We start from the raw sequence: 27,680 nt of genomic DNA, 5'->3' as shown, positions 1-27,680 counted from the left end.
TTTAGTTAGCGAGTAATGTTGCTGTTTGAGTATAAACAACATCTGCAAAGTTACAGCACTGAAAGTTCAATGCAAAGGGAGATACGACAAGGACTACAACAAACGGCTGGTAGGGATTACAACGAGCTTCTTCCTGGGATGATGACATCATAAACCCCAAAATTTACATAAACCCCGCCCATGAGAACACACAACAAAGGGGGTGAGGCCATTTTGGGCTGCTTTAAAGAAGAGGAAGAGGTCATGCCGTCATTTTACACCGGACTGCTTCACAAACGAGGGTCAATTCAATGCTGGATTTGCACAAAAGATTAACATGACGGCACATGCTAGTGGATGAGTTGAATCAACTCCACAAATTTATCCACTAACCATTCAGAAACGTCCAGTTTCATTCTAAAAGTTGTAACTTCTTCCTGAGTCTCTCCATCAGTGTCGACTGCGGTTTGAACAATGTAAGGCTGAACACCGTTACTGACAATCCTCATTTTGGCTGCGTGAGATTCTCCAGCTTTGTTGTTGTTGAGCAACCGAAGCGTGAGCTGTTAAAGCTCCGCCCTCTTCTGGAAAGGGGGCCGGGGAGCAGCAGTTCATTTGCATTTAAAGGGACACACACAAAAATGGTGTGTTTTTGCTCACACCCAAATAGGGGCAAATTTGGCAAGCTATAATAAATGATCAGTGGGGAATTTTGAGCTGAAACTTCACAGACACATTCAGGAGACACCAGATATTACATCTTGTATAAGGGGCATTATAGGTCCCATTTAAAAAGTAAAATTACTTAAATGAGTTTGTTGAATGTCTATATTTGTGATCACGTGTTATAAATGATGAAAAATTGTCTGAACTGCTGTGTCAATAGCAGATTTGTAAGAATACTTGCATAGTTGGCTTGATGTGTTTAATTTATAAAGGTTCACCACTTATAGGTTGTTTCTGAGTCATGCATGTGTTATTATTGTTATATGACTACTGGCTAATCTAGAACAAAAAAAAAGGTGATTTTTTTTTGAGCTTCTAGTTTTATCACCAAAATGAATTTTGAATTAATGAATGAATGAATAAATAAATTCTTGTTTTTACATGTTTGATGGAAATTGCATGCTTTGATTCCAGAGCTTTTGGGTGTTTAAACACTATTCAGGTGAAACGGCAGTGTCATAGAGGAGTATCTGATGGGTCTGATCAGAAATAGTGGTTGGGAGCAGATATACAGGTGCTGGTCATATAATTAGAATATCATCAAAAAGTTCATTTTTTTATTATAAATTATTTTTAAAAATGAAATTTTCATATATTCTAGATTCCCTACATGTAAAGTAAAACATTTCAAAAGTTTTTTTTTTTAAATTTTGATGATTAGAGCGTACAGCTCATGAAAGTCCAAAATCCAGTATTTCAAAATATTAGAATATTTCCTAAGATCAATCAAAAAATGGATTTGCAAAACAGAAAAGTTCAAGTTCTTTAAAGTATGTTCTTTTGTGCACTCAATACTTGATTGGCAGGACATATTACAGCAAATGACTTGCTCCTAGCACAAATTACTGCATCAGCGAAGTGTGGCATGGATGTGATCAGCCTGTGGCACTGCTGAGGCACTATTGAGCCTTCAGATCATCTGTATATTGTTGGATTGACTGTTTCTCATCTTTCTCTTGAAAATGTCCCATAGATTCAGGTCAGGCATATTGGCTGGCCAATAAAGCACAGTAATATCATGGTCAGCAAACCACTTGGAAGTGGTTTTTGCATTGTGGGCAGGTGCTAAAGTCCTGCTGGAAAAGGAAATCAGCATCTCCATAAAGCTTGTCAGCAGATGGAAGCATAAAGTGCTCCAAAATCTCCTGGAAGATGGCTGCATTGACTTTGCACTTGATAAAACACAATGGACCAACACCAGCAGACGTCACAGCCCCCCCAAATCATTATTGACTTCAGAAACTTCACATTAGACTTCAAGCAGCTTGGATTCTGTGCCTCTCCAGTCTTCCTTCAGACTCTGGGACCATGATTTCAACATGAAATGCAAAATTTACTTTTATCTGAAAAGAGGACTTTCGACCACTGTTCACTGTCCAGTTCTTTTTCTCCTTAGCCCAGGTAAGATGCTTCTGACGTTGTCTCTGGTTCAGAAGTGGCTTGGTAGTCCTTTTCCTGAAGATGTCTGAGTGTGGTGACTCTTGATGCGCTGACTCCGGCTTCATTCTACTCATTGTGAAGCTCTCCCAAGTGTTTGAATTGGCTTTACTTGACAGTATTCTCAAGCTTGCGGTCATCCCTGTTGCTTGTGCACCTTTGCCTACCCAATTTCTTCCTTCCAGTCAACTTTGCATTTAATATGCTTTGATATACACTCTGTAAACAGCCACCCCATTCAGTAATGACCTTCTGTGACTTACTCTCTTTGTGGAGGGTGTCAATGATTGTCTCCTGGACCATTGCCAAGTCAGCAGTCTTCCCCATTAGTGTGGTTTCAAAGAATAAGAGATACCTGGAATTTATACTGTAGGGATGGTCATTTAATGAAACTCAAATGTAAATATTCTAATATTTTGAGATACTGGATTTTGGACTTTCATTAGCTGTACGCTCTAATCAACAAATTAAAAAAAAAAAACTTTTGAAATGTTTTACTTTACATGTAGGGAATCTAGAATATATGAAAGTTTCATTTTTTAAAATAATTTACAATAAAAAAATGAACTTTTTCACGATATTCTAATTATATGACCAGCACCTGTATTCAAGCCTTCAGCTATTTTTTGTGAAATGGAGATTTGTTTTTCATCTAGACATTTATGTTTAGAAACAAATTTGATGTGCTGTGTTCTCTTCAATTTATTACTTAAATTTTCTTTACTTGGTCTTAAAAAATGGTCTTTGTACATTTAGAGAACGTAAAAGCAGAAGTAATTGCGAAGTAATGCAGAAAGGTCTCAAATAAACCGCAGTGTTGAAAATAGCATAAAATATTATTAATTTATTAATGTCACATTCTCCTCTCCATCTGGCATTGAAAATATTGAATTACCTTTGCATCAGGCATGAAACAGCATAATCCAAACCAAGGTCTTGTGGATTTGCTGCAGATGGAAAGATTGAGAGATAGTCGAGGCAAACAAACATTCATCCTTGACAATTGATACTGTGTGTTTATAGAAGAGTTGAGGGACAACGTTAATTACAGATTACTTCATGTGACAGTAAATCATGTAACAATCCGGAGGTTTGGATTGAAAATGGAACGAATGTGTTATGTACAAGCTTTAGTGTGCGTTATCACAATCAACAATGTAATGCCGGTTAAAGTCAGAGATCTCAAGCCAGAATATAGTTAATTGAAACTACAGTACATATTCAGTTCTTCATTTAACTAATGGATTACAAGGTCAGCAAGGGAACAATCACATGCGATGCACACACACACTCACACACACACACACAAAATGGGGCAGGCGTAAGCAAGGTATAAAAGGTAGCTATACCTGCGTCTGAGAAGTCAGATTGATCACATCTCACTCGAAGTCAAGAACAAAGGTAATTTTTTTTTTTTTTGTCAAATTAAATATTTGTGCTCTTAAAGAATACACTAAAATGTACAAATATAACAAATTCTGAGAAGACATATTTGATGTCTTTTAAAAATGTGAGTGTAATTTATTTTTCAGCTGTTTTGTTTTTATTTTTTTTCCTATTATAGCCATCATGTTTTGGACAAGATATGCTGGAGCAAGTATTTTATTGTTTTTAATGCTTATTCATCTTGGACAAGTATATCCAAGAAATGATATGACTAACTGTAAGTTGATAATCAATGACTAAATTCTAATAATTAACATGGAACTGCTACATTTTTGTTATATATATTTGTATGTGTGTGTGTATTTATATACAAGTTGGATGTGAGGAGTGCAAACTCAAGGAGAACAACATTTTCTCAAAACCCGGCGCTCCCGTCTATCAGTGTATGGGATGCTGCTTTTCCAGGGCTTACCCCACACCCCTGAGGTCCAAGAAAACCATGCTTGTTCCCAAAAATATCACATCAGAAGCTACATGCTGTGTAGCCAAAGAAGTTAAACGGGTAAAATCTAAATTAATAACTGCTACTGCTATATTACATTATTTCTTTCAAATGTATATAATAAAAATTGTTTGTTTTTGTTTGTAGGTACTTGTCAACGATGTCAAACTAGTGAACCACACAGACTGCCACTGTAGCACCTGTTACTATCACAAATCTTAAAAACACTATATGACATTTCCTAATTTACTTGTGTTTGCTTAGTTATATTCCTGTACCTGTCATTTTTTCTGCAGTGCTTATTTCTGTTCTTGAATCACAATGACGACTTACATATTTAAAGTGAAAACATACCGTTAGAAGTTTGCTATATACCCGTACTGTGCAAATTGTCTTCATACTGTAGATTGTTTCCAACTATTCTTTTTTAAAAGGAGGTCATATTGTTGTAATTTGTGCCCTACTTCCATACATAGTTTAAGAGCATAAAATTGTATCATTTATAAAATGCAAGATAACTTCATTACTATACTCTGCTTGGTATTAATTTAAGCCCTCTTTTGTTGGTAATTGCTGACTTGTTTTGTGGTCGCTGCTATAAGATTGTTCAAATACATTAATTAAAAACAAGATTGCTTATGACAGTTGCTTCGTTTCTTTTCTCAATCAATTTTCTTTGTCTGTTTAATCCTCTAAATGGGGGAGGCTGATATCTAAGCATGTGTATATTATAGCTAGGATACATTTCTTTGTTGCTAAGCCTATTAGCATAACTTTGTTTTTTTTTAAAAAAACATGCCTGAAAGCGGGGAAAAAACAATGTTCTCTCAAGGTTTTTCTTTTAAATTGTTTTATAAAATCGCAAGCTGTTTTCAAAGAAAGTATGAAAGATTGATTTATTTGTGTCAATGGCGTTAATTTCTGTGAATCAAAACAGACGCCCTCATACCGCCGGCCGGGACGTTACTCGAAGAGAAATTCCGAATGCTACTATGCCGAAAGATTGGGTCATGATTGAATATTAATCATGTTTCTGTGACGTACTTCATATCAGTTACTATGGCGACTGCTTCCCAGTCATAAATATTAAATATGTGTGGTAGGCGTCGTTCTGTAACCTTGCTGTAATGCAGATTTTTATCGTTGAATATTAATTAGGCTGTGCTGACGTTGCTCGGTTACCCTCTAATAGTGAATCCACGGGTCATGAATATTTGGATCAGGCCTTGGCCGTAGTAGTTTGAGATATTTGGGCTGGTGTGAGTGCAGCGAAGATGGCGGAGGAGGAGGGCAGCGCGACTGAGGCTGTGGCCCTCAGACAGAAATTTCAGGATCTCATCTCCGAATTAAAAAGGAGCTCCGAGTCGACGCTAGATGCCTCCAATAGTTTTTGTCAGGATTTCTGTCAAGTACGACTTTATTCATGCGTTTTAATCTATCAGTCTTTGTTCGTGGACGATGCTGCATGTTTGCATCGCTGCACCAACGATAACAAAACTAACAATACTAATACAGTCATTCATAAATATGATGGGAAACACACAAAAAGCTGTATGCTGAAGAGATGAAGCATGATTGTGTTTTACAGTCATTAAATCTTACAGTCATGCTGTTTGTTTGTGTGTATGGTCACAGCTTCTGATGGCTAACACATTAGCTTATTGTAGCAGCAGCCTTTACTTTCACTCAGAACAGTTATTTAAGTTATATACATAATCATATAATCCTAATTATAAATATATATATCTATAAAATAAGCTAATGTAACATCGAGATGATTTTGTAATGCTCATGTATTTTATTTAAGAAAACAGCTGTTTTCAATTGAATTATGAGTGAATCTGTCAAATTCTTTGACTATCAGATTAAATGAAAACTAAATCCTGTCAATACTGTATTTGATCGCAACGTGGCCTCTGCATATGTGATGTAATAATACACTACTTTTCATCAGATATACCATATTTCATTATTTATAGGAATACAGTTACATGCCTTTGTTGTTGGCTTTGGGCCAACGCTGATCATCATGCCATAGCAATAGAGAATATATGTATAGTTTGGACTCTGAACTGAGACTGAGACTTTTTTACTTTCAGGTTTTGATGCAGCATGGATGTCAGTGGAGACCAGATGAAGATCCACTTCCTCTGTTGGAGATGTACACGGTAGCTATAATGTGTTGCGCTGAGGCTAGCCCGTTCCTCAGCCCTGAATGTGAACACGTAACAGATGTGCTGGACAAGTTATCATGGTGAGTATAAACCAGAATGGGTTTGCATGCTTGGTCTTTCTTTTGAGGTTAATATTTAATATTTGAATATCATTTGAGCTGGATATGAGAGTTTAACACATTAAAACTCAAGGTTATGTTAAACACATGGCAAAAATCAATCACAATTATTTTGTTCAGTTTTGAGATCATTATTTTTAACACGATTACTCAACGTAACATCACCAAAATCGTATTTCACAACATTATTGTTATTTCTCGATAACAATATATTTCACAATATAGTTGATGTTGTTGTTTGTTTGTTTTTTTTGCTGGAGATAAGGTTGCATAGAAATATCACAATTCCTGATACCAGTTGTGATAAAAAGCTAATACTGTATAATTAAAACTTTATAACGATATAGCAATAACTATATCGACTTATCAAATGATATATGGACATGGCCGTGATAAGTTTTGGTGACGCAATATATTGCCCATTGCGTTTAAATGTGCGTTTGTTAACATAAAAATAAATTTCACAAATATTTTGGCCTATAGCTCTGTCTCTGTCATCTCGTCTGATCACTGTGTCTGAGGCGGAGGCGGGGCTCAGACAGCTCCTCCACACACACACACACATACACAGAGCGATTACAGTTGTCAGAAGATAAAAGCGATATCTTTGTCATAGTATTCTTTCAATGTTTAAGGGGATTTCTTATGACTGGCTTTAGCGCTGTTCAATGCACTGGATCAATGCCATTGATCTCTATGAAATGAAACATCAACTTCAACGTTACCCAGTTGACGCCTTGATCATCATTGAGCCCTGTGAAGTGGCACTCAAAGTTAAATTAATTTCAACACCTTGTTTCATTCATAAATCAGAGTAGTTAAGCATATTTTGAATGGTTTAATGATGACTCACTCATGAAGACAGTCCCTTGCTACCACCTACTGGTGTATCAATGTAACGGCACTGACTGACAGCCTGTCTAGTGCGCACAGAGACATGTGCAAGTGCTGATACAGATTCGACTATTGGAACTAACTGTTATAAATATAATAATAGGCCAAAAAGCTTACTTATATAGCATAATAATAATAATATGGTGAAAATATCGCTTATCACGATACTGAACCACTCAAAATCACTGCGGTGGAAATTCCTTCACTGTGACAGCCCTATAGGAAGTAACTCCTTACTTCAGTTGTTTTAGTGAAATACACAACTGGCAGTCTAGCTTTTGACTTTCTTAGTGAATGATTTTGCTCTTAGCTCCGAAACCCCTTTTTTTAGTGGTGGTCATGGTCTTTGCCAAGCCATGCCCACACACTCTAAAAAATGCTGGGTTAAAAACAACCCAAGTTGGGTTAAAAATGGACAAACCCAGCGGTTGGGTTAAATGTTTGCCCAACCTGCTGGGTAGTTTTATTTAATTCAACGATTGTTTAATAATTACTGTATTGCTTGCTTAAAATGAACCCAAAGTATGTTGGAAATTCACATTTATTAATAAGTTTAATGAGTAATAACTAAACAATAAACATTTATTCAATTGCTTATTAATTAATGTTCACCTTTTGGTTATTATTGTTGCCTCTAGTAATTATGTGTCTGATTTTTAATTTCCAACCTATTTTGGGTTCATTTTAAGCCAGCTATATTTAGGTTAAATAAAACTGCCAACACGTTGGTCAAACATTTAACCCAACCACAGGGTTTGTCCATTTTCAACCCAACTTGGGTTGTTTTTAACCCAGCATTTTTAGAGTGCATAATAGGCCAATTTAAAGAACCTGAGAAAAAGTGAATTGACACATTGTCACTGGTGAAAAGCTTTCTTGTACGAGAAGTGCATCTTTCCCATTTTAAAGAACGGTTCACTTACAAATGCAAATTCTGAAATTTGGAAGAATTTTTACATAGAAAAGTGTAGCTCATAGTGAAAAAGGACAAAAAAACCTACAAATGTCATATTACTTGTGCACTATATCCCAAGTCTTCTGAAGCCATATGATAGCTTGTGTGACGGCACACACTGAAATTGACTGAATGTCAATGATGTTAAATGCTTTCTAAACATGGATGCAAGTAAGATTTAAAACCTTCAGTGGAAGAAATCAAGATAACATTCTAATTCACTTTTAATTAATGTGGAGAAAACCTTAAAACCAGCTTAGTTCAGTTCTCATCTGATAGTGTCAGTGCAGTCAAATCAATAATATTGCTGAATATTAAGTGTCCCAAACTAAGCAAGCCAAAAGCGACAGTGGCAAGAACCCAAACTCCAGGTGACAGAATGCAGTAAAGAAAAGAAAATCTTGAGAGAAACCAGGCTCAGTCAGGTTACCTCCGTCGGTCCTCCTCTGGCCAAACAAATGAACATGGTGTGATTTATGATTTCAGGCTGCATCACAAGTCCAATTGTGGATTGATATCATTCAGAGTATTTCATCTAGTTCCTTCTGCTTGAAGATCGGACTAAAAGACCAATCTATCTGTCTGTCTGTCTGTCTATCTATCTGTTTTTCTGATGACTGTATTGTCTTCAAAACCTTAAAACTACTTAAAACTTCAAACTACTTCAAACTGAAAACCTTCAAACGTCAAGATTTTAAAACTTCTTTAAACTTTCTGATCAGGCTTTCTCAAGCCAACATCGAAGTTTGTTTGTCTTGACAAACGTTTTTTTAGCTATTTACAACACATATTGTTTAAAGGCAATGCAAGTTTATTTATATAGCACATTTCATACACAATGGTAATTCAAAGTGCTTTACATAAAAATTATTTATAAAAAAAAAATCATAAAATAATCAAAACAATACATAATAGGAAGACATTGATTAAAATTGATTTAAATGGTAAGTTCACCCAAAAATGAAAATTACCCCATGATTTCCTCACCCTCAAGCCATCCTAGGTGTATATGACTTTCTTCTTTCAGACGAACACAATTGGAGTTATATTAAATAATGTCCTGGCTCTTCCCAGCTTTATAATAGCAGTGAATAGAGGATGAGATTTTGAAGCCCAAAAAAGCGTGTCCATCCATTATGAAATATATCCACATGACTCCAGGAGGTTAATAAAGGCCTTCTGAAGTGAAATGATGCATTTGTGTAAGAAAAATATCCATATTTAAAACTTTAAAAACTTAACTGGCTTCTGGCAAACTATTCCTGTGTTTATATATATATATATATATATATATTTAAATGAATATAATTTGTAATTATTTTTAAATGAATATAAATATAATCATTTATAATTTTGACTCATCCCTTTTCTAAAAACATGTTTTAAAGGCTAAAATGTGAGGTCTTAAAAAGCCTTAAATTTTAATTTTAAAAACGCTGTAGATTATCTGAAATCTGCCTGCTGCTAGAAGCTGAGCACTGAAGAGTTACTGCAAGTGTCATGGGAAGAAAAACTGCACATAAATATGGCTCAGACTGTTTAATTGTGGATTCAATCTGTCACAATTATGGAACTGTGTGTCTGAGCCTGTGTGAATCTGATTTATTGCTTTAGCCACTAGATGGCGGTGTGTGCTGGTGTTTCAGGACACCTCTTAGCCTTGATAAAATCACTGTAATGAGGTACAAGGTGTGTACATAAAGGTCCATATTCGCTCACTGTTTTTTGTTCACTATTTTAAAATATAGCGCACTGTGTCCCTTTCACTATATAGGGAATAGTGCATAAGTAAACAAGTGAGTATTTTTGAACACAGTGTAAGTTAATTTACTCAATAGATGTTCTTGTTCCCTGCCAGGAGCTGTCTGAATCTTCTGTTGTCATTCTCTGAGAAAATCCCTGGTGCCTTATGGGAAGAGTTTCAATCTTCTGTCAAGGTCAGAGACAAGACATTAAATGTTTTTATTAACACAAAGGTAACGTGTAGCATCTGTGGAACTGGTGTATGTACGTGGATCATCAAATTTTGATGCAGAATGATACTTAAGGCCCTTTCACACTAAGAACGATAACTATAAAGATAACGATAAAGATATAGTTCTAAAAATCGTTCTAAATATAAAAGAATAGCACTGTCCACACCACAGCTATAACAATAATGATATAGAGAAACGATATCGCTGGGATCACTTTCAGAGCGATTTTTTTTTCCAGCTGTTGAACGATAAAACACTGACAGCCAATCAGAATCTATTCCAGCGCTGGTGGTGGATGAGGAGAGACCCCTGATATGATTTTAAAGCGCTTTGGGTGTAGAGTAGTACATATAAAAGAGCTCTATAAATGCCTCATTTATTCATTCATTCTAATTTAAGGGCTCGCGCATTTAAAATGGCAGACGACATTGTGAAGAGGTCCAGAAAAATCCACCACTGTTTGACAAGTTAAACCCTCTTTTCAAGGATACTTTAAAGAAAATGGATATATGGAAAACAATCGGTCATACCCTCGGAATAAATGGTGAAGTATTAACGATGAGATCATTATGCCAGGCTAGCAAACAGTGTAACATAAAATGACCTCAGGTATCCAGTGCTAGTTTCGACAACATTGTCTTGCTTCCTTTGAAGTTGCAGCGAAAAAGACTAGGTGCTGTTTTTATTCCACTATATGGACTTCGTCAGCTAAATTCACTGTTAGATTAGATCGATTACACTAGCTATTTACTCTCAACATAGCATGCTGAGGACATCTGCTGGTTAAAGCCGTGTAAATGCAACAAGAACAGCAAAAACATGTTGTACACACTTTGAAACCGCAGTGTGCGAGTTTAGAATAAACAGACTGTTATCGTTCGTTAATGTGGATGCAAATATAGTTACGCTATAGTTATCTTTATAGTTATCGTTCTTGGTGTGAACGGGCCTTAACTCAGGGGTGCCCAATCCCGCTACTGGAGATGTACCAGAAGTTCAGCTCCAACCCTGAAGATTAGCCGATGCCGGGCTGTCGATTCATTAAATAAGCTATTTCCTCACAAAAGCGGTTTGTTCAGGGTAGTGAAGCCTCTCCTCCATTGACATCCATTAAAAAAAAAGGCCTCTTGTCTTCTTCCCTGTGTACTGCAGCATTAGCTAGCCTTACACTTTTTTTGGCTAAGGTTGCAGGCTTGCCTTAAAGTGGCTTTGTTTGAACTTTGCAGGTAGGTAGATCTCCAGGAACAGGATTGGGCACCCTTGGCCATTTGTGCATGTGAAAGTATTGCTTTGAATGTTGGTGAAGATCTTTGAATGTTTTTTTTTTAAGTGTATTAATTATGCAATATTTGGTGCTCACTGCAGAGGTCCCCCTCTCTGGATGTAGTGCGTGGAACCTAGTCCAGCTCCACCTCTGTGGACCTAATGGGTGAAGTTTGACATAATTTAGGTTTAGGGATAGGGTTATGGGTAGGGTTAGGTGTGGCTGGACTTTCAAGCTTCACCCATTGGCTCTGCAGAGTCTGCAGCCTCTCAATATTTGAGTTAATTAAGGTTTAAAAACATATGTTTTAAAATTGTGTTGATGATTTCTTTGATGCAGATGGCTCATGACATCCTTCAGGCACATGGAAACGCGCAGCTTCACACCCTGTTGACTCTAGTGGAGGAGAATGGTGTGTGGTCCAACGCCACGCTGTGTAGCCTTCTCTCAAGTGACACCGTTAATGTAGAGAAAGGTAAAAATGCTTTCTACCATCTATTACTTTTTTATTTGAATGTTCTCTCTTTCATGGGTCAACCTTACTTGTTCCAAATTTTGGTAATAATGACATTCATTTATAATTGTACTGTTACTATTGTTAACTTGTTTGGATGTGCGTCTTCCGTAGTACATGAGTTTTTATCTCGAGAAGGACCTGAACTACTTCATATGCGTATAAAGCACCTCATCAAACAGAAGCGTATGGATAAAGCTGCAATACTAGCAAAGATATGCGCGGAGTTTCCTGAATTTGGAGGAAAGAAGAACTTTAAACAAATCTACCTCGTATGTCTGTGTGAAATAAAGCCACAACAAGAACTTATGCAAGAGGTGAGGGTCTTTTTTTAAAAAAAAGAATCAGTCTATATTGTATTAATGCTGAAGTTTAAGCATATTTACAAATGTATTTCTGCTCTCACATGTTTTGTTTGATTTGAAATTATAATCGGGTGGTTTGTGTTCCTTATGTTATCCACAATTACAGTTGTATGCAGAAGTGGATTGCACATGAAAAGTTCTCATCTGTAACAAGCAGTATTTATTTGTTGAATTTAGCTCCAGATGTTACTTCCTACAATTTGATTTTTTTTTTTTTTTTTGAACATCCAAATTGATATTTCAGTAAGATGTAAAATGTATAGCTTTGCACAACATGAATTTATTAATGCCTCTTTTCTGTATCATGATAGAATCTCTATAAAGGGTTAGTTCACCCAAAAATTAAAATTGTCAACATTTACTCACCCTCATGTGGTTCCAATCCCAGAAGGCTTTGATTCATCTTCGGAACACAAATGAATATTTTTAATATTCTCTCATCCTTGATCAAGACATATACATAGAATTCCTCAAATATGGTAAGCATGGAAGCTCAATTATACTTGCTTGGCATGCGAGAACAAACCCCATTGGGCTTCTGTGTTTACCCCGTTTGATGTGTGTATGTGCATTATGTGTGTTGTTAAGTATTATTTATATTTGAATAAACCTAAATTAAATGTGTTATATCATATAAAGCGGTCATGTCTCTTCAGAAGACTGGGATTAAACCGCTTAATTCACATGAATTACTTTTACCATGTCTTTTTGTAGGTTTTGATGCATGAAATTTTTTGTTGCGTTCACTTTCAATAGAGGGACAAAAGTGATGAGTGAATATTTTCACAACTTTTCATTTGTGTTACTAAAGATGAACGGAAATCTTAAGTGTTTGGAACAACATGAGGTGAGTAAATGATGACAAAACTTTTTTGTGTGAACTAACCCTTTCATTAATCTGTTATTATTATTTATTTTCATAAGCTTGACTATTGCAATTAATGTGTAACCTAAACTCGCTCTGTTATGTTTGGTAGATAAAGGAGATAGACTGTAAGGAGGCTCTGGACATGATTTGTAACTTGGAGTCTGAGGAAGATGAGAAGGGAGCTCTCAGTCTTTGTACGGCATTTTTCAAGCGCCAGCTTCTCAGCGGGGATGCTTATTGTGCCTGGTAAGACCTTTTTTCTTACTCTTAAAGGTGAAGTATGTCGTTTCAGCGACACTAGTGTCAGCTAGCGGAATTACAGAAATAAATCATATTTTCAAACAACCTTGCAAACCTCACATAGCACCTCCCCAACTCAAACATCACAAACACAGCTCTTAAGGTGCTTGTGAAGGCATGCCCCACCTGGTAAAAGTTGGGCTAATTTCAATAAAAGATACAAAATATTATGAATACTTTTAGCTTTGTTGCTATGTGTCATGAGTAAGCAACTTAGTAGGCTAACACTCTGTCTAGAGCGAACATGAGCTCCTCGTTTATAATAAACCCATCTAATGTATCTGGCACACTTTTTCACATGACGAGCACATCAGTTTGAGGCTGAGTAAATGTTAAAAACTTTCAGAATTTAAGAATGGGTGCATGATGATGCTGTACGGTATTGAAATGCCCATTGTAGCGCATTGCATTGCCCTGTTCCTTTCATGTGTTTATGACCTGTTTAATCTTCAAAGGTCTAAATGCAGTGAATTTTGGCTTGCAGTTCTGTAAAACAAACCTTTGCTATAGGTTGCTGGAAAGAAATTGACTGATCTGAGTGAACTGCTGTCAATAGCCGTTTTACCACTGTCGGGCCAGTGCGAGCCTCGGACCTGTAGCACAGAGCCCAAAATCACACTGCTTTTCCACCGTCCGGCCAGAGGCTCCGCAGCACTTCACTGCAAAAAATGCTTTTCTTATTTAGTATTTTTGTCTCGTTTCCAGTCTAAATATCTAAAAATTCCTAAATCCTTTTACTAGATAAGTAAAATGACGTAAGATATTTTTTCTTGTTTTCTGAAAAAAATAAAAAATAAAAATAAAGTGAGTTTTTGCTTAAAACAAGCAAAATGATCTGCCAGTGAGGTAAGAAAAATAATCTTGTTTCTGTTTGGGACAGAAACAAGAAACAAGATTTCAAACAGAAATAAGATTATTTTTCTTACCCCATTGGAAGATAATTTTTCACAAAAGAAAGTGGACACACATACTTATTCTGTCATGTCTGTTTCTGTTTATTTGTAGTCACAGGACAGTATGTTTATATTACATTTAGAAAGAATGATCATTTCTAAATATTTTCCACCAAAAATATGACCTGAGGTGCTTTAGCACTCTTTCCAGTGACAGTCCCAATAGTTATATTTTCATAGAAACTCACGAAAAAGTGGAGTTACTTTATTTTATGACATATGCGGAGCTAAATATGGGTATCAGACAATCCAGTATAAAGACCATGTTTCCATGTTTACTATGGTAAATATGTTATAAAACGGCCAGGGTTTTTTGGCCCCCGAATACCTTGGTCCAAAGTGGGCTAAAAACCCTGGCCTGTTGTCCCCGAAGAAGCCCCGACGAGGCACGATCAAGCCCCGGAAGTGACAGTGGAAACGCGACTGGCCCTGGCACACACTAGCACGCCTGCTTTTGGCCTGACAGTTGAAAACACGGCTAATGTTCCGATGGTGCCGGGGGAGGTTTACACTTTTGGGGGAGATAAACCCATGAATAGCATACTAATAGTAGTCAGTAAACAATAAACTGTGTCAAGAGAATGTATTTTGAAAAATCTTACATACTTCACCTTTAATTTTCAATCACTGTGCGTTAGGACCGCACAAACAATGTAAAAATTGTGTTTGTGATTTTGCCTGCAATTCACTAAACATAAATTCAACATTCAGTTCTGTTCCCATTTTGTGAGGTTTTATATAAATATATATATATATATATATATATACTCTAGTGCGTGCATAATTATTAGGCAAGTCAATATTCTGATCATATATTTTTTCCGATCATTAAATGAAACAGTGATTAACGCTCCTCCAATGGTGCATTTGGACTGTGTCAGCGTCTATTTCTTGTGCACAACATGGATAAGCTACAACAGGTAAACATGTAAGCTGTGTGTACACTAGCTGGGTTCACAATATTTACACTAGTGTGATTATAGTCAATCTTCATATTGATAAATGAATCAATTCTTAAATCTCAAGATCAATATTTTAGTTTATGCTGTTTTCATTTAATAAGTGAACAAAACTTTCAGCTTTCAATTTTATCACAAAATTCAAACCATAAATGTTGTTTTAGAACTCTTTAATGTCAAAACACTCCTTAATGTTCAAGCAGCAGCACGGAGCGCAATGAATGATCATCTCTTCATCTTTACTACTGGTTATAACACAAAATAAACATGAATGGACATGAGAAGGTATGTTGAAAAAAAAAACCCCAGTACAACTTACTGAAATGTATAATTTCTCATTTAATCGCTCAATCAGTTTCAATTGTGGAAAGATGTCAGTAAAACAGCTGGAAAACAATGTCACGTAACATTACATTACATTACACCCCAGGAAAGCCATTCAATGTCCATAGCTCATTAGTTAGCTAGAAAAAGAGGAGCATTTTAATAAATAGAGTAAAAATATAGTGATTATGTAATATGGTGCATATTACATATTCACTCTGTTTTTACTTAAAGGGATAGTTCACCCAAAAATGAAAATTCTGTCATCATTTACTCACCCTCATGTCATTCCAAACCAGTATAAATTTCTTTGTTCCGTTGAACACAAAGGAAGATATTTTGAGGAATGTGTTAAACTGAACAGTTTTGGGGCACCATTGACTTCCATAGTAGTTTTTTTCCTACTATGGAAGTCAGTGGTGCCCCAAAGTGGCCTAGTTACAAACTTTCATCAAAATATCTTCCTTTGTCTTCAACAGAACAAAGAAATTTAGACAAGTTTGGAACAACTTGAGGGTGAGTAAATGATGACAGAATTTTCTTTGTTGGGTGAGCTATCCCTTTAACCTGTTAGTGTTTGATAATTAAATTAGATTAATGAATCAATTATTAAATAAACTTAACAATAACAGTATTGGTATGTAATTGTGACTTCCCCATAAAATGAAAAACACCTTATATTCAGATATACAAAATTATTAGGCAGTTTTTTCTACAGGTAAATTGCACTAAATGAACATATAACTGACACTGAAAAGTCAACAATTATGCAATAGCCATGAGAAGGATGCAACACTACAGAAATTTCAAAATTAAAGCATGACCATCATAAAATGATATGCTCATTGGGTCAGCAGGGTTGCAAAAAATGGTTGAATTGAAAAGACAAATTAAAGGGTTAGTTCACCCAAAAATGAAATTTCTGTCATTAATTACTCACCCTCATGTTGTTCCAAACCCGTAAGACCTTTGTTCATCTTCGGAACACAAATTAAGATATTTTTGATGAAATCCGAGAGGTTTTTTTTATCCCCCATAGAAAGCAACGTAATTACCATTATTCAAGTTCCAGAAAGGTAGCAAAGACATGGTTAAAATAGTCAGCGTGACTACAGTGGTTCAACCTTAATGTTATGAAGAGACGAGAATACTTTTTGTGCACAAAAACAAAACAAAAATATTGACTTTATTCAACAAATTCGTCTCTTCCCTGTCATTCTCCTACACTGTTTACGTCCAGCGCTTCCAGGTTCTACATCAGAACGGCGACTCATTATTGGTCGGCTCCTGCGTCAGCATCACACGCGTGCGTCGTGCTGCTCACGTGACCAGCGTCGGCCAATACTGAGCCGCCGTTCTGATGTAAACACGGAAGTGCTGCATTGTTTACCACGTCTACAGCTTAGGAGACTGACAGAGAAGAGAAGAGATTGTTGAATAAAGTCGTTATTTTTGTTTGTTTTTGCGCGCAAAAAGTATTCTTGTCGCTTCCCAACATTAAAGTTGAACCACTGCAGTCACAGGGACTATTTTAACAAAGTCTTTACTACTTTTCTGGACCTTAAATGACAGTAAGTACAGTGCTTTCTATGGTGGATTAAAAAAGACCTATTGGATTTCATCAAAAATATCTTAATTTGTGATCTGAAGATGAACCAAGGTCTTACAGGTTTGGAACGACATGAGGGTGAGTACTTAAAGGTGACCTATTGTGCCCCTTTTTACAAGATGTAATATAAGTCTCAGGTGTCACCAGAATGTGTCTGTGAATTTTCAGCTCAAAATACCCCATGGATTTTTTATTATACCATGTTTTAACTGCCTATTTTTGGGTGGGAGAAAAAAATGTGCTGTTTGGTGTGTGTACCTTTAAAAGCAAATAAGCATGCGCTCCCCGCCCCCAAGCTCACCAAGTAGGGCTCGCTCGTCATTCCAATACACTGAGGCATACATAATACAGGAGCTCACAGTTAATATAACTCGCAAAATGGATCATTACAAACTGTTCGTGATGCAGCATATAACAGGTATGGCATGTTTTGTTGTTGATGTTTGTTAACATTAGATTCTGAATAGGTTTGATAGCGTGCTGCACGGCTAACGTGGCTAAAGCTATACACTGTTGGAGAGACTCAATAAGAATGAAGATGCGTTTATGAATTATACAAACTACATGCGTTTTCGGGTTAAAAATGAAAATAACGAAATGGCTCTGGTTTCCTGTTTTACACTCGCCTTCCTTATAAAAAAATTTAGCTTGATCACGAACAGTTGGCACTGCTCCATCCTTCAGGAGCAACTTTTGTGCAAAACCTGCTTTATACTGACCCTCATTCACAAAGCAGTCCTTTGTAAAATGATTTGCGCAGACATAAACGAATTTTGGTAGAGTTGAGGGCATTTTCTTCGAAAAAAAAATTAATCCACCTCGTCTTCAGCAGCTCAGATTTCAGGAGTAAATGGAGAGAGCTATGTGGATTAATCCATCCAGTTACAGAACACCTAAAACACTTGGGAGACATTCTCGTCAGTGCAGCAATGGCGGACTGTGTACAACTCACTGTGAACTCGCTCAGGGCGGTTCTATGTTAAAATGGCAGTGTCTGTCAGCATTCGTGGGCGGGGCCTGTGGCTAATGTGATGTCACATTAACACCATGGCTGAAAACAGGTCGTTGAGAGAGAGACTGCTTATGATTTATGGGGATTAAAAAAAAAGGAGTGGGTGGATTTTACTATAGAGTGGTTGTGAACACACACTGCCAACACACATTTATGTCCAAACACCATGCAAAAGTGAATTTTGCATAATAGGTCCCCTTTAATGACAGAAATTAAATTTTTTGGGTGAACTAACCTATTAACTGCAAAATTAAGTGTAAAACCACCAGGAACCCTTTACTTGCCAGTGCCATTTTCCAGAACCTACCTGATATACCTATCCACTTAATAATTATGCACGCACCTGCAACAACACCTGACACTCAAAAAGAAGTGTTTTGTGTTCCCTGGCATGAAAGAAAACCACTGATCATCATTGTTTTGTTCAGTGCAGGCTTTTTTACTGTCTGGATGACCGTAAACTCACTGACTGGCTGCACTCTTACAAATGTCCCCGTTATAATCAACAAGGCGTATACACGGTGTGAATCCGAGATTTATTGTGCAGTGTAGACAGCTTTATTGATTATAACAGGAGTTTTCATGAGCGTGCAAAAAAATGACAAACAAAATAATTGTGATTATCATTTTACTCATCATGCTGTCCTACTGTGTATTTTAAAAAATACTTGCTAATCATTAATTGATTTAATTTTTAATTGAGCACATGAATAATATTGTATATCTTACAGGGAGCTGACACTGTTTTGGAGTAAACTTCTAATACGGCTTGAATCAAAACAGGCCTTTTTGGAGCAATGCAGACTGTTAGCACGCCTCTCCGTGAGTGTGTACCATATTCTGCTCCTCATCAAAGTCATTCAGGCGGAGGTTAGAAAAGTTTTTGTTTTTATATCAATGTGTTACAAAAGCCAAGGCAGCGGCACTGACGATGACATTTTTGTTTTCTCAGGTTGAGAAAAATGGACTCTCAGTGTGCATCGAAATGTGCATTCAAGCACTAAAAATGGGAGTTGATGATAACGAGGGCTGTAATATCAGTATCTGCAAAACAATCTCTTGTTTGCTGCCTTTAGACTTGGAAGTAAAACGGGCTTGTCAACTCACTGAGTTCCTGATAAATCCGTCTTTGGACTCTTACTATGCTGTTGAGACTCTTTTTAATGAGCCTGACCAAAAGCTTGAGCAGGAGGATCCACCAATTCTGAACTCACTACGCTGTGACGTGTTGTTGGCCTTAAAGACGAAGTGGCCTTTTGATCCGGAGTTCTGGGACTGGAAAACTCTAAAACGTCAATGCCTTGCTTTGATGGGTCAGGAAGCAACAGCTATATTGTCTACTGACAAATGTACTGACAGTGAAGACAATGAAGTCCATGACCATGATGAAAAATATTTCCAACATCTACATTTTATTGATAGTCCTAATTACGAGCTCAGTGAAGTTGAAGCAGAAAGAAAGAAGAAAAGGGAAATGAAGAAGATGAGAGAGATGGGATTTGTTTCTGCTCGATTCCGCAATTGGCAAGCTTATATGCAGTATTGTGTTTTGTGTGACAAAGAGTTCCTTGGACACAGGATTGTGAAGCATGCATTGAAGCATGTTCAAGATGGGATTTTCCGTTGCCCAATATGTACTAAAACGTTTGAAACGAGGGTAGTTCTAGAGCCTCATGTGGCATCACATGTGAAACAGTCATGTAAGGAACGCCTTGCTGCTATGGGTGTGAGCAAGAAACGTCCCAGTTTAGACACCAAGTTGGCAGCAGCTAGCAGTACCTTGAAAAAAGAAGAGCACTACATCAAAACTGAAAAAGTTAGCCAAGGGACAATTAGCAATAACAGTGTATATGCTTCAAACGGTAGTCCCAGCACAAATGTAAAAAGTAAAATTAAAGTGTCATCCCCCAAACAGGGCAACCCTATTCGTGATGTTACCAACACTGAACAGTGTTCGTGCCCTGTTACAAGCTGTCAAAAAGTTTTCAAGTACTTCAGGAATTTGGTTGCACACGTTAAGGCCCACAAAAACGAGCAGGAAGCAACACAATTCCTAGAAATACAGAGCCAGAAGGCTATGTGCCAGTATTGTCACCGTCAGTTTGTTAATGTGACCCATCTTAACGATCACTTACAGATGCATTGTGGCGAGAAGCCGTATTTTTGCATTCAGCTCGGATGTAATTGCAGCTTTTCCTCTCATGCTGAGCTTCAGATACACAGAAAAGTACACGCTGAATTTCAGGCACAGTGTGCATATCCAAACTGTGAGAGAATATTCAACGAGACTTACTTGCTGTATGATCATGAAGCACAGCACTACGTGACGTTCTCCTGCAAAAGTCATAACTGTGACAAGGTGTTCTACACCCTGTCTGAGCTGGATCTGCATCAGAAAGGACATGCAAAGCAGAAGGACCACTCTTCTGTTGAAGGGGGCTCACCTTCTCAACTTGAAGTACTAACTCCGACTATTCCTGCCTTAGAGCTGCCTCCAAGCCAAATTAAAGAGGTTTCTCAAGAGGTTACCCCAGTAGAAAGTAAATGCACAGTTGAAAGCATTGCAGACAATACTCAAGATCCCACAGAAAAGCCTGAGCCTCCTGTATCATGCACAGCCCAGTTGACATTGAACGAAAATGATTCCCAAACTAATCTTGTTCAGCCTGATGAATCTGAGACGCCTCTTTGTCCTGAAAGTACAAAGCAATCGCATCTTGAATCTTGCTATGTAAAACTGGAGCCTATTCCCATCAAGAGCAATGATCCAATGTATTTAGATGCTGTAAAGAATGCCGACAGTGAAACTCAAACACTCTTGAAAGATAAGAAATTGTTTTCTTTCCCATGGAGTCAGCTTAAGCCTTCCACATTGAAGTCGCCTCCCTCTGTGACAAAAGCCAACAGAGAAGAAGGTCTGAATCATGTGTGTCCATTCGAAACCTGCACACGGAAATACAGCACCTCCAAAAGTTTATCGAGACATGTCAAAAATGTTCATTCGGAGGCTTTTGAGGAGTGGAAGTTGTCTAAGAAGTACAAAAGGATTGCAGAAATTGCTGCAAAAAAGTCGTCGTCTGGGCACACAACCACTAGTTCTCGGATTGTGAAATGGACAAATCGTTCCAAACAAACTGAACATACTACACTTCTGGACTCGGTGATTGAAAGTCCTTCCTCTGTTTTCTCCAGTCACGATAGTATGCAGCCCATAAGTGCCAAGTTTTGCTCTCAGCTTGAAAACACTCAAAGTGCAACATCAAACCAGACAGATCTGATGCAATTACCAATAAATCAGACATGGGCAACGCCTTCAATGGAGAATTTGGATTCAGGTTTTTCTGTACATCCTTACCGCTCTACAATTTTATCTGAGAACCAGCACACAACCCCATCATACCATTCTGACACAGTCTTAGATTACGCAACTGCCTCATCTTATGATGACATCGTCCCCCTTTCTGCGAATCCCCACACACCCTCAAGTGTGATGAACGAAGCCTCAAAATATGTGTCAAGCTCTCTTAGAGTACTGCATGCCCTCAACAGTGAGCAGACTTGTGACCTGTCACAGGTTGAGTCGAGCGTTAATCTTGGATTCAGTCGGATTGGACAAAACCATCTCACTGATATTTCCGTCAGTACTTTGTCTGGGCAGAACGGCAGCCTATATTTTCCAACCATGCCTTCAGAGGCAGGTCCTGTTTCAGTGCAGTCATTGGAAAATTCAAACAAAGAAATCAGCACTGATGGTACTGATGCATTACTCTCATCAGATGTCAAACATATGTTGAATCCTTTAACCCCTCATTTTAAGGAATCATCAGAAGATTTCTTTAGTGCTGCCCCCCTGACTGGTGAGAAAAGTCCAGAAGATTTTTGTAATCATGAATTGTCGCAGGAAGGAACAGAAGGAATCACTTCAGATGATCAGAATGTTTCAGGTTCTGGTGAAACTAGGAAATCCAAAAAAATTAAAACATCTAAGAGAACAAAATGGCCTGCCATAATACAGGATGGGAAAGTCATTTGTTGCAGGTGCTACAGAGAGTTTTCAAGCACAAAGTCACTTGGAGGTCATTTATCAAAACGTTCCCAGTGCAAAACTGTAGATGAAATTGATCTTACTGGTGATTTACCAGTATCATTTCTTGATTTTCTGAATGATCCTGATATTTCAATGGCACAAATGCCTCTCCCCATGAATGACGTACTTGAGGACGCTCACAAATCCTGCGTCTATGCACCATCAGAATCCAACACCTTTAACAGTAACACTTTAACAAGCATGCATGGTGGCACGGATAGCATCCAGAACACTAATATGTCCTCTCAAGACCCCTCTGAAATGACTAGAAATTACAGTTTCTTCCATCCACCTGTATCAAACACTGGCAAAGACATCAAACCCGAAGCTGTAATCATATCTGCAAATACTGGTGAAGATGGCAAAATCATGGAAATTGAAAGGGCATTACAACGTCTTGATTTAGTTGATATACTCAGTCGAGACAAATCTGAGATCAAATCTCAGAGCACTAACCTGCACGATCAGAGCTCTAAAGCTGTCATCAGTAATGATCAGTGTCACACAATTGAAGATCCTGAACAAAACGAGCAGAAATGTGTTTTAAAGCCTTTTAGATGTGAAGAAGGCTGTGTTTATGGAGCAATGACAAAGGAAGCTTTATTTAAACACCTTAGCCGTGTACATGACTACAGTGAGGACAGGATAAATCAAATGAAGAAAAACCCTGACAAATTTGCTCCATACAGCTGCCATTTATGTTCAAAGACATTTACCAGAACCACAGGCCTGAAAATCCACTACAAAAATGTCCACCATTTTTCAAAAGAAGAAGTGTCTCTGTTGAAAATTGGCCTTGGTTTTAGAAAGATCAGAAAATCGACATCAAAGTCGGAAAATGTGCATGCTAGCCTCATCAACGACCAGGGAAATGACTCCCTCTCAAAGCAGTTTCAACACCAAATCAATCCAAATTTGCCTGTTACATCTGTTGACTCAAATGTTAAAGGAGAAGGCAACATTGTTACCAAAAAAAAAAAGAAACGGCCCACACAAAAATCCTTTACAGTTTCCAGCACTCAGACTTCCAAAACTGTGGAAGCATCACAAAAAAATTTAAAACTTGAAGTACTTCCAGCTACATGTGTAAAACCGCCAAAAGACCCCTCTCTGACTGCAGAGAATCATGTCAGTGAATTAAATGAACCAGGTACTTTTGCGATGCAAGAGCTGAGTAGTCAAAATCTCTTTCTTTTGGACACGATGAATGCTCCTGACGAAAGAACACAAAATGCAACTACACAAACTAACAGACCAATTGAAATGAATTCCAATGTGATGGTTGATATTCAAGAGAAAACTACAATGCCAGTAGACACCTTTGATTCTGGTGATACAAGTGATACGCACATTATGTTCCGGCCATATCGATGTGTGCATGAAGGATGTGTGGCTGCCTTTTCAATCCAACAAAATCTTATCCTCCATTACAGGGCTATGCATCAGTCAGAACGTGATGAAAAAAACAGTGCTAAAGAATCTGACGGAGTGGTCCAAGTGCAGGAATACAGATGCCAAGTCAAACAATGCTCAAAAGTAGTCTCGAAAGTTACCAGTTTGTTGAAACACTATCTTTTGCTCCACAGGTGCACACTGGAAAAGGCAAGTGCGTTGTTATCCGGTGTTGAGGTCGGCACGTTTCAGTGTGACCAGTCAAAATGTTCTGCTCACTTTACGTGTCATTTGAAATACATTGATCATATCAAAAATGATCACAAAGCAATAAAGGTTTCAGCAGATGGGGACTTTGAGAGTGTGGACCTCACATTCGGATGTCAATTTGAAGGTTGCGATAGGGTCTATACGACCAAGTCAAACCTTCTTCGACATCTTATAAAGAAACATGATGCTACTTTTGAAACTATGAAAGAGAAACAAAAAAATGCAATTGGGAATGATATTCAAGCAAAAAAGTTAAGTGCAAGTTCTAACAATGGAAAAGAGAATATTGCAAATAACAATATTAAAACGAAGAAGAAGCATTCAAAAAAGAAAGAGGACAAGGTCCAAAACCTTCGGGTGGCCTTAGAAAAGCCTGCTCTTAAATCCATTGATGAAGCATCTGCCATGTGCAATCAAAGACTTCCTCTACAGTACCCTTGTATGATTGAGAGTTGTGATTCAGTAATGAGTGATGAGCAGAGCATACTGAAACATTACACCACTCATGGCCTCGCAGATCAGTACATTGAGGATCAAAGAAGCCAGTTCATTTTTTGCATGAAAAGCAGTGAGATGCCCAGAGAAGATAGTACCTCAAAAAACATTGAGGTGGAGGAAACGGTGAAGGTTCCTGATGAAGATCAAACAGACCATTCAAACGTCAGTCCTGAAGATGTAAGCCCAGAGCCTGCAGCGGAGGTTCCAGTTAATCCAGTTAATGAAAGTTTCACTGCCCCAACCATGCCAGTAGTCAAACGGAAAAGAGGTCGTCCACGAAAGTCAGAATGCAGAAACAAAGTCTGTGTAGAAAGAAAGCAAAGTCTTCGTAACTGCTCCGGGGAACAGGTTAAATGTATGCTGAAAGTCTCAGGATCCATATTGAACTCATCTAACTCTCAAGGGAACCAAGTAGAGAAAGATGTTGCACTAAAACTTTATAAGCCTTCAGAGTTTGAGACATCTGTCCTGAAGTTCAGCAAAGACACTCTATCCAATCCATCAAAACGACAGCGAAAACTTAAACCAATCATCCAAGAGAGAGACCAAGTCCAATGTGTTGTTAATTTCCGAAATCCACTAAAGATTGAGACTGTAAAGAATGTTAAAATTGTTATGTATGAAAACCTATCCACTTGTTCTGAACTTCTGTTGAAACAACTTCAAGATATGCAGCCCTTGGTCATCCTGGAAAAGGAGCTGCACAGTTGATGGTTAGATTAGACACACACACACACACACATCAAATCAAGGCCTTGCTCTCAGGACCACATACTGTGTCACATGCTGCTGACAGGTACATCCAGTTACACTCCCTTGCATTTATAGTAGTTCCAACACCTTGTTTGTTAACGGATTTTGATTAGTGCTTTAGAAGAAAAACAACTTTTGTACAATATTTAACATTTTGATGTACCATTATGGTTGTGTTAAAGAACCATTTTGTATTTCTGAAATTCTCGGATGAAAATTAGATGAAAACATTTTTTAAAATGTACAATTTTATGTAGGATGAAAAAAGTTATGATATATCCCTGTGGGATTTGTATTCTTTTTTGTTGTTGTTGTTGTTTTTGAAAGTATTTATTTTTTAACTTAACAGTAGTGTCAATGTACTTGTCTTCCACCTAACATTCAATTTAAGTAAACTGAATGCTCAGTGTAAATTGTGGCATCCACATGACTGCTTGGTGTCAGATTGTGGTGTTTGCAATTCTGAGGTTTTCTCCAGAAATCAAGAATGAGGTGAAATGTTTCAGTGTGAACGTTCAATATAGCACAGAATTGAAGGACAACGTACAAAATAAGGAGGGGAAAATAAAGATGTTAAACAAATCTACAAGTGCAAAGTATTTTTGTGTGTGTGTGTGATGTTATAATAAAAGGGTATGCACATAAAGCATGGGCAAGCAGTGACAAACGAGACTACATTGCTAAATTTTAGTGGCAATCTATCAAAACCCAGGGTCATGCATATAACCCCAGTTCACAGAATAAAGTCATGCAGCTGCTCTGACTTCGCACTGCTGAGGCACGTCAGGATTGATCCAGTCAAGTTTGAGCCTCCCCTCCACACAAGACAAAACCTCAGTGAGGTCAGTCTCTTCTCAGCTCCTGAGAAACATCATCTGTTTTTAAGGTGGAGGGTTGAGGATCAGGCGCTCAGTTCTGAAAGCCTAAGAGCAAACATTTTTATATTCATATTCCCACAATGAAGACAGTTATGCAACGAGTGCTGCTTCTGCATGAGCTGAAACCCTGTGCATTACAAACAGTGTCTGTCAGAGACAAGTGTGAAATGAAAACTGAGATGAGCAGTATGAGTAGTCCATGATTGCTGATTGTTTTTGTAGGTTTCTGAACACTCCTGTTACTAACACAGCTTCGAAGAGGCTGATATGAAAGTGTACCTCCATTTTAGTTATGGCCTGGATGTAATCTTGGATGTAATTATATTTTGTCTAAAGTTTCAATAAACTGTTAAATTTCAAAAACATTTCAAATGTCAGGCTTCACAGGCTTAAAATACAGTCATAAGTTTACACACTTTGCAGAATCTGCACAATGTTAAATTTAACAAAATAAAAGGCATCCTTTTTTATGTACTATACTATACTTTAAGCTATTTCACATCACGTTTACATATACTGTAGTCCACAGGACAAAACAATAGTTGAATTTAAAAAAAAAAAAATGTTGCTCCCTTGTTGGTCCTGAGCAGTTAAACTGGTCACTGTTTTTCAGAAAAATCCTCCAAGTCCTGCACATTCTTATCTCTGCATATACCCTTTCCAACACTGATCATGATTTTGAGATCCATCTTTTCACACTGAGGATATAAACTATCCCCTTTTCTAAAAAAAATTTTAGGACTCCTAAATTTTTGCTCTAACAGTATTTTTACTGTTAGAGCAAAAATTTAGTCCTAAAATTAGAAATGAACTGCCCATTATTTTTTAAAGAGTTTCTCTTAAATCGGCAAGTTAGGAGCAACTTTTTTAGCCTTAAGATGTTTTGTGAATATGACCCCTGATGTTTTGCAATACGACCTCAGTCTGAACAGTCAATTCGGAATTCATTCGACTTTTACGTCAATCCTGCGCTAAAAAGTCCAACAGTACAGGGAGGGTGGTGGATGCAGCTGAGCCCACAGAGAAGCTGATAGAGGGAGGAGCCAGGTGGATGGTCCGGGCGGAACCTGGGAACTGACTCACAGAGGCAGAGCCGGAAGAGTTGGAGACCCAGGCAGAGCTGAGAGGACGACGGTTAGGGGTGACATCTCAAGCCAACATGGAGTCGCTGGCTCGTGGGACTGAGGTGGAGCCAGGGGCCTGGAAGACCAGGGAGGACCACTAGAGGGAGTGAGGACAAAGGTGGAGCTGGAGGGAAGGAGGACATGAAACTAATCGTTAACTATAGAAACAAACGAGGACATAATCAGTAACCAAGAAAACCAAAACTAAACAGAGAGGATAAACGGACAAACGGAAACTTAGTATTAAAATAAACAGAAGAGTATCAAAATAAAAGTCAACAGACTGGAACATAACCCTGACACTCCTAAGCCTCTCTCATAATATGCATCTGATTTAATCCCTCGTATCAGACATTCTTCCA

At 37.7% G+C, this 27,680-nt stretch overlaps 2 protein-coding genes across 8 annotated transcripts; both read left to right on the top strand.

The window, feature by feature from the left end:
• Positions 1 to 3,474: 3,474 nt before the first annotated feature.
• cga (glycoprotein hormones, alpha polypeptide) lies at positions 3,475 to 4,674 on the top strand. Its single transcript, XM_051868139.1, has 4 exons — positions 3,475 to 3,543; positions 3,707 to 3,805; positions 3,903 to 4,090; positions 4,178 to 4,674. The coding sequence occupies exons 2-4, from the start codon at positions 3,712 to 3,714 to the stop codon at positions 4,250 to 4,252; spliced, it is 357 nt and encodes a 118-aa protein (XP_051724099.1). The 5' UTR covers positions 3,475 to 3,543; positions 3,707 to 3,711; the 3' UTR covers positions 4,253 to 4,674.
• Positions 4,675 to 5,155: 481 nt separating this feature from the next.
• On the top strand, positions 5,156 to 25,898 carry znf292a (zinc finger protein 292a). 7 transcript variants are annotated; one of them, XM_051868135.1, is made up of 9 exons: positions 5,156 to 5,439; positions 6,130 to 6,284; positions 10,031 to 10,109; positions 11,752 to 11,887; positions 12,041 to 12,243; positions 13,103 to 13,138; positions 13,269 to 13,405; positions 15,575 to 15,656; positions 19,048 to 19,184. In XM_051868135.1, the coding sequence occupies exons 1-8, from the start codon at positions 5,305 to 5,307 to the stop codon at positions 15,594 to 15,596; spliced, it is 903 nt and encodes a 300-aa protein (XP_051724095.1). In that variant the 5' UTR covers positions 5,156 to 5,304; the 3' UTR covers positions 15,597 to 15,656; positions 19,048 to 19,184. The 7 variants fall into 7 exon arrangements, with proteins under 7 accessions (XP_051724095.1, XP_051724096.1, XP_051724097.1 ...); XM_051868131.1 differs by lacking the exon at positions 15,575 to 15,656 and adding an exon at positions 19,269 to 25,898 and having other exon boundaries at positions 5,226 to 5,439; positions 19,048 to 19,186; XM_051868136.1 differs by lacking the exons at positions 15,575 to 15,656; positions 19,048 to 19,184 and adding an exon at positions 15,254 to 15,565 and having other exon boundaries at positions 5,158 to 5,439.
• The last annotated feature ends 1,782 nt before the right edge of the window (positions 25,899 to 27,680 follow it).

The sequence above is a fragment of the Ctenopharyngodon idella genome, chromosome 17 (assembly GCF_019924925.1).
Source record: "Ctenopharyngodon idella isolate HZGC_01 chromosome 17, HZGC01, whole genome shotgun sequence".
Classification (NCBI taxonomy): Eukaryota; Metazoa; Chordata; class Actinopteri; order Cypriniformes; family Xenocyprididae; genus Ctenopharyngodon; species Ctenopharyngodon idella.
The sequence above is the reverse complement of the archived record's forward strand: the minus strand, read 5'-3'. Positions and strand labels throughout refer to the sequence as shown.

Excerpts from the sequence above, each read along its gene's own strand:
- cga (XM_051868139.1), top strand. The coding sequence starts at position 3,712 with ATGTTTTGGACAAGATATGCTGGAGCAAGTATTTTATTGTTTTTAATG. Across the intron at positions 3,806-3,902 it reads AAGAAATGATATGACTAACT|TTGGATGTGAGGAGTGCAAA; the intron begins GTAAGTTGATAA and ends TTTATATACAAG. Across the intron at positions 4,091-4,177 it reads TAGCCAAAGAAGTTAAACGG|GTACTTGTCAACGATGTCAA; the intron begins GTAAAATCTAAA and ends TTTTGTTTGTAG.
- znf292a (XM_051868131.1), top strand. The coding sequence starts at position 5,305 with ATGGCGGAGGAGGAGGGCAGCGCGACTGAGGCTGTGGCCCTCAGACAG. Across the intron at positions 5,440-6,129 it reads TTTGTCAGGATTTCTGTCAA|GTTTTGATGCAGCATGGATG; the intron begins GTACGACTTTAT and ends TTTTACTTTCAG. Across the intron at positions 12,244-13,102 it reads AACAAGAACTTATGCAAGAG|ATGAACGGAAATCTTAAGTG; the intron begins GTGAGGGTCTTT and ends GTGTTACTAAAG.